Source organism: Acanthisitta chloris, unplaced genomic scaffold (assembly GCF_000695815.1).
Source record: "Acanthisitta chloris isolate BGI_N310 unplaced genomic scaffold, ASM69581v1 scaffold727, whole genome shotgun sequence".
In the NCBI taxonomy this organism is placed as follows: domain Eukaryota; kingdom Metazoa; phylum Chordata; class Aves; order Passeriformes; family Acanthisittidae; genus Acanthisitta; species Acanthisitta chloris.
In genome coordinates this window covers 135337-145544 of record NW_008680737.1, presented here as the reverse complement: position 1 = coordinate 145544, position 10208 = coordinate 135337, and the positions used below count along the sequence as shown (strand labels likewise).

General features: G+C 39.3%; 1 protein-coding gene across 1 annotated transcript in view; it reads left to right on the top strand.

Moving 5' to 3' along the window:
- ELMO1 (engulfment and cell motility 1) overlaps positions 1 to 10208 on the top strand; it is a gene marked incomplete at its 3' end in the record, with an annotated part of 290561 nt that overhangs the window by 146684 nt on the left and 133669 nt on the right. The window contains exon 15 of the mRNA XM_009077801.1: positions 6826 to 6934. Coding sequence (XP_009076049.1) covers positions 6826 to 6934 — 109 coding nt within the window. The remainder of the gene's footprint in view (positions 1 to 6825; positions 6935 to 10208) is intronic.

Sequence of the window (10208 nt, the reverse complement as noted above, 5' to 3'; positions counted from 1 at the left end):
CCAAATTTGGCCTGTGATAGTTTGGCATTAGATTTATCTTCTTTTTAAAAAAAAAAGTAAAACCACACCATAAAATCCTAGAAGAAAACCAACTTTTGGAAATTACAAGCCATTTTTGTTAGAAGTGTTTTATGGCTGCAGGGTTCAACATTGACTGTTGCATTACCATGACGGTTTGAATTAACCTTCTAACCTATCATAGAATCAACCAGGCTGGAAGAGACCTCAAGGATCATCGAGTCCAACCCTACCATCGTTCTGACCATGGCTAAGTGCCACATCCAGTCTCATCTTGAAAACCTTCAGGGATGGTGAATCCACCACCTCCCTGGGCAGCCCATTCCAATGTCTGATCACTCCGTAAAAAATCTCTTCCTAATATCCAATCTAAACCTCCCCTGGTAGACCTTGAGTCTGTGCCCTCTTGTCCTCCTGCTGGTTGCCAGAGACCAACCCCTACCTGACTACAACCTCATTTCAGATGGTTTTATATGTTGTTATGTAAAGGCATAACCAGATGCTTTTGTTTTCTTTTCCCTCTTGCCCTGTATGACAGTGTCACTGTCTCCTGGCTGCTTTGCCATCATGGGCTTCATGCTTTCTGTTAGCATTTCTCCCTGGGAGCAGCAGGTTACAGGGCACTTCCTCACATGATGCTTATCTGTAGTTGTGCACAGCAAAGCACGCATCAGACACTTAGTGTTTGATCCTTAACATGGTCCTGTAACTAAATGACCCTCCAGTAAGGCCAGCTTAGCATCTGTTTCTCCTGTCGGTGGCTCTTTTCTTCTATTTTACTGTCTGTAGTAAGTCTCAGCTCTTCTTTCAAATCTTGGTTTGAATTGCAATTCTAGTGCCTTCCAGAGTTGTTTTATTTTATTTCTGCCATGAGAAAATTCTATAATGACTCAGGAATGTGAAGGAAGACTGAGATAAGGGAGAGAGAAAGCATGGGAAATTGAAAATAAAGTAATGAAGATAAAAGGGTTAGAGGGGACAGTGCAGAGTGAAGGATGTTGGAAGAAGACTGAAGGTGAAACAAATGACAGGCTGCCTTAGGAAGAAAGCAAAATTGGTGACAAGGATGAATGGAAACTGAGTCTGTCTGCAGTCTCTTACCTTCTCAGGAAGCATATCCTAAGGACTTGCTTCTTAGTTACTTAAAGTATCTAAATGAAAAGAGAATAGGGAAAGCCTACTGTATATTATAAGGAGGCTTAGGAAAAGGAATAGCAGTGGAAAGAAAAGGAAGAGCATCCCTGCAATTTCTGGATATTAAAATGCTGCTTGACCTTTCATTTTGGGTCTAAGGAGGTTTTTATGATCTTTACTAACTAGCTCTCTGAACCTTTTGATGTTAGCCTACAGCAGACTGCTAGAAAACTTGCTCTCTATTAAAACAGGATCATTTTAGATGGATAGTACTACAAAATTGGCATGTGCAAATACACCCTTTTAATAGTGCAGCATTACTCGTTGAATTGTCATCTGTGGTATTTATTAGAAGTATTGATGCAGCTGTAGTGAATCTTGCCTTTCAGCTCTGTATTTACATCCTAATCATAATGAATCTCTATTCCATTGCCAAGCTCTGATTTTGGTTCAGGAATCTGAGAATTGCATCTGCAATTGCTGTGGGCAGTATACTTTGAGCCAATTTCATCCTTAATGGGAAGGATTAAGGGACTGGCTAAATCGATATTTCTTCCCAGTGAAGGAAGAATATGTCTGTCTGGTGGTTTCTGCCTCCTGGATTTTGATGAAGAAGCTTTTGAATATACCTGTCTTCAAAACTTTGCTTTTTGTCAGTCATTAACTCTTAGCTGCAGATATAAGCTCCATTACTGGAGCTGATGCAGACTTTTAAGCCCATGGGAGTCATGTGGAAAATCCTTCATTTAGTCCACTGCCTCCCTGAGGGTCTATTTTGTGCTCCTGAGGTAGAGATGGACTCCATGAATAATTCTATGGAAGATCATAAAGGAACACTGCTGTAAAGTTAGATAATCTTTTGGTTTGGGGGTTGGTGTCTCATTTGGCTTTTTTTTCCCCTTTTTTTGCTACTGAGAATTTGCATGATTCCTCTGTGATCTTGGCATGATACTTAAATTAATTTTATTTTAAATTTTAACCCTCCTTTATTTATTTATTTCACATGTATTTTATATTGTTATTTATCTTAATTTAAAAATTTATTATTAAAAAATAAAATTGGTAGATATCTTGCTGAACTTTATACAGTTGTCCTCATCCCATCTGTCCAGTCTGTCAAGATCCCTCTGTACAGCCGTCCTACCCACCAGCACATCAGCACTCCCATCCAACTTGGTGCCATCTGTGAACTTACTGAGGGGGCACTCAATCCCCTCATGCAAATCATTGCTAAAGATGTTAAACAAGACCAGCCCAAATACTGAGCCCTGAGGAACATCACTTGTGACTGGCCAACAGCTGGATTTAGTTCCATATCTATATATGTGTATATAATAATATGTATAGTACGTAACTTAAAATAAGAAGAACTATACAGATCGGTATTCTACTGCAAGTACTGTCAAATTCCCATGACTTAGCAGGCTGCAGAGTTTCATCCTGTAGAAATGTCAAGAAAATGGATAACACTGATTTCCTAAAAGTTTCACCTCCTTACATTTTTAAAAACATTTTTAAACCTCTTCCTTTCTCCTCTTCTGCTAGTCAATTCATCTCATTCTTCCCATGATATCATTTTCTTCTCATTCTATGCGTCTCTCACTTTATCTTTTTGCTTCAATTTTCTGAGCTGCTGTTGTTTTGCTGGTTTGGTTTGGTTTGTTTTTAAAGAACATCACTCAGACCTTTCCTGGCTGCCCTCTCATGGTAATCTTCTTCTCTTTTTATTTTATTTTAATTGAGAATTTTGTCTGGATTTTTTTTTGCTTTTCCCAAAAGAAAAAGACATATTGTTGTTGAGCCTTACACATCATGGTGGCTTTCTGCTTTGCCTCATGGTAATGGGCAGTATTGATCAAAGAAACAAGGCAGAGGATCTGCAGAATTTAGTACTCCTGTACTGTGATCTCATTTTGGGGTTTGATTATATATTATCTAGCATATTATAAGCTGTGTTTCCACCCACCGAATTCTGTAGCTCTGCAAGTACTGAAAAAATGAAAAACTGGCAGAAGTAGATTCCTAGTATCAGAATAAAGGGCATCCAAATAGATCAGAGTCAAGGTAGCATTGAAGGAAGATGGAATGTGAGTCAGTGGTGTGCAAAGGTGGCCAAGAAGCTCAATACCATCCTGGCTTGTATCAGCAACAGTGTGGCCAGCAGGACTAGGACAGTAATCGTCTCCCTATGCTTAGCACTGGTGAGGCTCCACCTCAAATTTCATGTTCAGTTTGGGCCCCTCACTATCAGAAAGGCATTGAGGTGCTGGAGTGGGTCCAGAGTAGGGCAATGAAAATGATGAGAGGTCTAGAGCACAAGTCTGATGAGGATTGTCTGAGAGAGCTGGGGTTATTTAGCCTGGAGAAATGGGGGCTCAGTGGAGACCTTATTGCTCTCTACAATGCCCTGAAAGAAAGTTGTGGTGAGGTAAGGATCAGTCTCCTCTCCCAAGAAGCAAGCAATTTGACTTGAGGAAATGGCTTCAAGTTGTGCCAGAGGAAGTTTAGATTGGATATTAGGAAAAATTTCTTCACTGAAAGGGTTGTCAAGCATTTGAACAATTTGCCCAGGGAAGTGGTTGAGTCACCATCCCTAGTGGTATTTAAAAGGCATGTAGATGAGGCACTTAAAGACATGGTTTAGCGGTGGACTTGGCAATGCTAAGTAAACAGTTGAACGTGATGATTGTAAAGGTCTTTTCCAACCTAAATGATTCTATGAATCTGTGGTGCCAAGAGTTCTCCTGCAATGTCCGTTGTCTCTGCCTTTAAATATTTGTTTTCCCCAAGCAAATGTTAACCACTGTAGCTGCTGATTGTGAAATGTCTGGTGGATCTGCAAGTCACTGTGGATTTTTGAGGGGGAGGAGGAGGAAGATAATAGGGTGCAGCACTTCATGAGCATTAATGATAGACCTCCATTTACATGAGGATTGTGTGGGCTTGTGACTTCCACACAGCTCTCCTTTCCTTGGTAAAATAACTGTTGTGATAGAAATGTGAATCAAGCCAGCAGTATGCTCTGTAGACACAGAAAAGTATTTTCAGTCTTGAGCTGTGTTATATTTCCTTCCCTGCTATTGTTTCCACCAGTTTATGAAGTAAACATGTCCATTCCCTGCTTATTTCTCCTCTGTAACCAGAGTGATAAAGGAAATAACATTAAAATCATGCCCTTATCAGCTGTATTTATAGCATTTTACTTTGGAACAGGATATGAGTTGTGAAGTCGTGAAAAGAGTATTGCAAATATAATAATGAATGTTGTAAATCTGTTGCCAAGACTAGGAATGATTCCTCTTTGGGTATTTATAAGACTCTCTTTTTTTCCTTTCCCTTTTACTGTTGCTGTTTCTTACAAAAGATCCATATCTGTCAAGTTTGTCTTCAGATATTTAGATGCAATAAAAGACCTTCCATCTTCCTTTCTTAAAGAAATGTAGCATGGCAGCGCTGCCTTATTTTGTACAGCAAACGCTAAAAAATTGATGCTTGCATAGAGTGTGTCTGAGGATCATTTCAAGGCTGCTTTACATGTTGATTACTCAAATTGCCATTTAATTTGCTGTATAGCAATACACAGTGCCTTAACTATTTCTCTGGCATTCTTATTGATTGCTGTAATTCTGCCTTACATTATATGCATATATGGTGTCACCATTAAATATTTATGTGTTCATGAAATGTTAATATGTCAGGTTAATGTGAAACTCAACAAAATGCGTTTGCCAGAAGCTAGCAGGAATACTGATCTGAGCGCTTCCCTTTCCCTCCCCCTTGCCCTTTCAATTTGCCTCTCCATTGATTTTATTACCCGTGTTTCTCTGCTGTATCTAAATCTGTGTCAAAGCAAGCTCCTGCTCCAGTATGCAGATTTTATGTTTTATTATGTGAGAGATAAAACAGGATAATAAAAAGAACAAGAGAAGTAATCTCAGGGAGGTGTTGAGACACACAGCATTACATTGTGCTTGTGCTCCTCTATCATCGCTCCTGCTTTTGGGTGTGGAAATGTAGCACTATCCTCCATGAAGGAGACTGAAGCAGGATGACTCATCCAGACTACAAAGTCATATTCACGTGTTCCTTGAACAGTGGCTGCAGCAATGTAAAACAAATATAGCAGGGGTGTTTCTTTGATTGGGTCTGGCTGTTACCCAGAGATGGCATGGAACAATTGCATGCAATTTAACCAAAATTTCTAGGGGGAAAAGTCCTCTTGGCAGACTGGTGAACATGATTCTGACACTGTCCTGTTGGAAAAGCACAGTAAAAATTTGTAGTGGTCAACTACATATCATATCCCTAACGACTTGTTAAGATTCTGTGGGAGGCGTAGATGATTTTAAAAAACCACCACCACTGCTGGAAAACAAAACAAAGTGATCATCCACTCTCATAACACAGAGAGCAAACATCCCTGGGTCTTGAGTTGGGAGCCAAGTGTCGGCTAGAGGCTTCCCTTTGTACAGTAGGACTAAAACAGATGCTTGGTGAAGAGGCTTTGGCATGTTGCGTGAAGCATGTAACTTTGCTACTTGCCTTTGGGTTTTCACTCTTTTCCCACTTTTAACTGCTTCATAAAGAAGGCTTCTGCACACAAGAGGACAGGGAATAGTCACAGCTAAGATCAGGGAAGGGAGAGAAAGGTTTTAGTGGCATCAAACATTGCATTGGTTTTGCCTGGTTTCTGGTGGAAAATGGCAGAAGCTTGAGCTCTGTGCAAAACACATCAGGGAACTATCATTCTTGTATCAAGCCCATGAATGCTGCCAAAATGATTTGCGGAGAGCCTTTGCATTCTTTGTTGAGTGACACTGTAAAATAAATGGCAGAAAATAACTCCTTGCACATTTTTCTACCCATTAAGTTCTGATGTATCTGATACTGTTGAGCACAAGTTTCCTCCATTATAGAGAGAATGCTCACATTTTCTTCCTTTGTGGACTTCAGTTTGATTTTTAACACTTGAGCTGCCTTTGGAGACTGAATCCAGCTGTGCAAATTCTGGTCTGCTTTGGTTTTGTAGATCCTTCTAGGTGTGTTCGTGTCTATAAATAATTGTATCTAATTTCTTTTAACTAGCAAATTTGAAATTAAAGTATTTATTTCTATTTTTGGCTTCTACTTCAATTTCTCCAAGCCAGGGGTGGTACAGAACAGCAATATTGCATAGCAATGGCAAAACTTTCCAGTTGGTCCTGTAGCCGCACTGCTTGTGTGTTGCTGACCACTTCAGACATAGAATCATAGAATGGCTTGTGTTGTAAGGGACCATGAAGGTCATCTATTTCCAACCTCACTGCCATAGGCAGGGACACCATTTACTTGACCAGGTTACTCAAAGCCCTGTCCAACCTGGCCTTGAACACTGCCAGGGATGGGCCACCAACAACTTCTCTAGGCAACATGTACCAGTGCCTTATCACCCTCACAGTAAAGAATTTCTTCCTAATATCTGATCTAAACCTACTCACTTTCAGTTTGAAGCCATGACATAAATTATGCAGGTCAAATAGCTGTGGAGAAGGCTAAGGTTTATGAAAATAGAGCCTCAACATACAGTTTCCTAAATTATGTCTGGTATATCTTGTAAATGTTGGATGTGGAGGACAGTGTTTCAACTCATGAGTTCTTCAAACTGATTGTTTTCCATTTTGTTTCCACCTTCAGATTGTCCTGGAGAACAGCAGTCGAGAAGACAAGCATGAGTGCCCATTTGGCCGAAGTAGCATTGAGCTGACGAAGATGCTCTGCGAAATACTGAAAGTAGGAGAGCTACGTAAGTTGACCTGTTTGACCTCTAAGAACGATGGTGTGAGTTCAGTGACACCTAAAGTTTATTTCAAAGCAAGAATTTTCTTCTGAGAAGTATTTCTTGATATAGTTGCGCACTGAACACCGGCACTCAGAATGATTAGGTCTGTTTTCTGTCTCTCTTACTAGTTTGTGGCATACCAGGGATAAGAGTGGAGTAGGAGAAATGAATATACGTTCTTTGACTTTTCTATATGAAGCAGGGCGGTTGCTTAATTTCTAAAGTCAGTTCATTTCCCATCGGGTAATGGGAGTAGGATGCTTCATGGTCGTTCCATTCTATGACCTTGTCCATAGCTTGGTTTTATATGAGTATCACAGTCATTCTTTGTGGGATTGCTCATCTAAACTGACATATCCCATTTTCTCCTAGATATCTGAAGCTCTATCTGAATACCCCATGATGCATCATTTACTCTAACAGTGTGATATGAAATACTGTATTTTAATACAGAGTAAACAAGCTGTCTTTGGCTTCAATTACACTCCCTTGACAAATTGTTAGATACTATCAAACAGAAGAGAATGTCTGTATCTTCATTGAGTGTTGGCGTTTAACTCTGTCGATATGTTTAAACTTCAGTTACCCATCAATAATATTTTGGATCCAGCTGCAGCCTGTTTTGGCAAGCAGTATCACAAGCTTCATTTTCTTGTTGCACAAGCAGGGGGCACAACTGAGATGCTTTGCTTCCCTCAGAGACATCTTCCTTTTGAATTTTTTTCCCTAATGAAGATTTTTTTCTTTCACCTTTACACCCAAGTTCATGAAAGGTGATGAGAAAAGAGCAGTATCAAAGGCAGCAGGAAAGCCTATAGGTATCATTGTTTCTTGTTCCTGCTAGCTCTGCAACAGGCATCAAAAGTTCTGTTTAAAAAGTATGATTTGGCTGTTGATACATCTAAAGCTTTTAAATGCAGTGTCTTGAGAGAATTTATTGACCAAAGGAAAAATCTGTGTCTGTGCAGTGGGCCAGGATGAAACCTGTGCATTGCTTGCAGCTTCCAGATTGACAGACCCAGATAAATGAGACGATGTTTACTTCTGAATACCATCCTAAGTAAACCAGAGTTATTAAGGACCACATTCACTATGTCTATAAATAAACACTTTAGCAACTATTTTAGATGTATGGCAATGGTAATGTGTTGTGTAAGGTTCAGACTGTAGCAGACATGACTCCTTAAAATAAACTTACTGCTGCAGTTGAGGTGTCTAATGCCAAATCACGCATGACAGATCTGTCTGATTTTTTCTGCTGGTAAATGTAGGAGGGACATATCATCTCAACAAAGCTGTAAGCCTATTTGAAATAAGTGCTAAAGATCAATTTTATTTTTGCAAAGGCACAGAAAAATATCTGAAATCTAGAGTACAGCTTTGTATGTGGTGTTTTAGTGTATGTTCCATCACTCTGCGGGACTTGCACTGTATTTTGTTGCTAAGAAAGATGAGTGATCTAGAGGTTAGCCAGGTGTCTCAGACCTTTTTTTTTGCTGTGCCATAAGAAGTCATTCAATAAGTAAACAGACCTATTTTTTACCACAAATAGGTTTGTTATCCGTATGCAGGGTGCTCTGTGCAGATGATTTGCCATGTATGATACTGTTTGTCCTGATTTCTCCTAACTTCAGCAGATAGCTCCTTTTATGTATTAACTTTTTCCTTATCTGTTTGTTCTGGGTTTTTTAAGTGGGGACTGTGAATTAAATAGAGAATTTGGGGTATGGGCACAGTTACCATATGAAGAAAACATCTTACTTTTAGAAATAAAATGATTTGTCATACTTTTTAATTTGGGGGTTTTTGTGTGGTTTGTGTTGGGTTTTTTGGTTGGTTGTTGGGTTTGTGGGATTTTGTGAGGTTTTATTGGTGGGGTTTTGTTGTTGTTAGAGTAGCTCTGTGGTCTATAAGTGTGGGGTTAGAAAGGGAACTGAAGCATTCCCTGAGGATAACTTTGGCTAAGGAATGTTACCTGTTACTGTTCTGAAGCCGATTCCTTTGGTGTTATTAAAGCTGCAAGTCACTGGCATGTTAGGCGTGCTGGTTTGCAGCAGGTTCCTGTGGTGGTCATTTATAAGCATGTGATGTTGTAAAAGGTTATGATAGTAAGGAGAGGTGCATTGGTGCTTCTATTGATAGAAACCAGATGTAGCATGACTGACTTCTGTAAAGTCATGCTGATCTACACCCACAGAGCATCTGTCTCTGGATGTGGTAATAAGATTGTGTCGTTGCTTTATGTTCACAAGGGACAGAGCTAAGGTTACTTCTAACTCATCTTGACAATTCACCTGTTTGCCAGTGTGTTTTCCTTAATGGTTTTGTTTATGTGGAACTCTAATTGTCATTTTAAAAGGCTGTAATGAAATACACCTTAATGTACAGAAAAACAGCTTTCTTGAAAATGGCTGTATATTTTGTTAAGGAACATGAACTAGAACTGACATCCTAGGAAAATGTATTTGCCAGTTTATTCTTCACTTGAGATGAAATACTGTATTGCTGAATAGGATTGGACATCTTAAAAATCAGTAGTTACAGTTCAGGGCAAAGAAGTCCCTGGTAGTTTGTATGTGGTAGGTTTCAAAATATGTATTTAGGCTGCCTGTGTTTCTTCACATAGTTAGAACTAGCCATTATTGCATTGCAACATAGAAATTTTTTCCTAGCAGTTTCTGAATTGTATAATTTAAAAGCCACAATAAATGACCTTTTGCTCATGAAATATTCAGCAGAAGAAACTTTCTTAAAGTATAGAGTAGATAAAAGCTGCTAGACTGTCCATTATTTATGAATAGCACTTTAATGCTGATTATATTCCCCTTGCTCCACAGTATTAAACACCTTTGGGCAACAATAAAACATTTTACCATTTCTTTTTGATCCCTTCAAGCACACATTTATCCCAGCAAGGGCTCACAAGACAGTGTTAAAAGCATGCCAGCTCTTCTACTTTGTATTTCCCCAAATCCAGGTACTGGCCTTCTTAATTTTTTGACTTTGGTTCCAAAGTGTTCATGACTGGGAAATTCATCTCTTCTTCAGCAAAGCATTTAAGTGTATGTTTAGATCTTCTACAAGTAAAGCAGGCTCAAGTGCAAACTGTGAGTTGAGCATATGGTAACTGCTTTACAGAGGTGGACTTGGAGAGTAGAGGAGCTAAAACTAAAGAGGAAGGTAGTTGGTGTAGTGTTTTAGTAACATGGAAGTTAGAATGAAACATGTCCATAAGTCT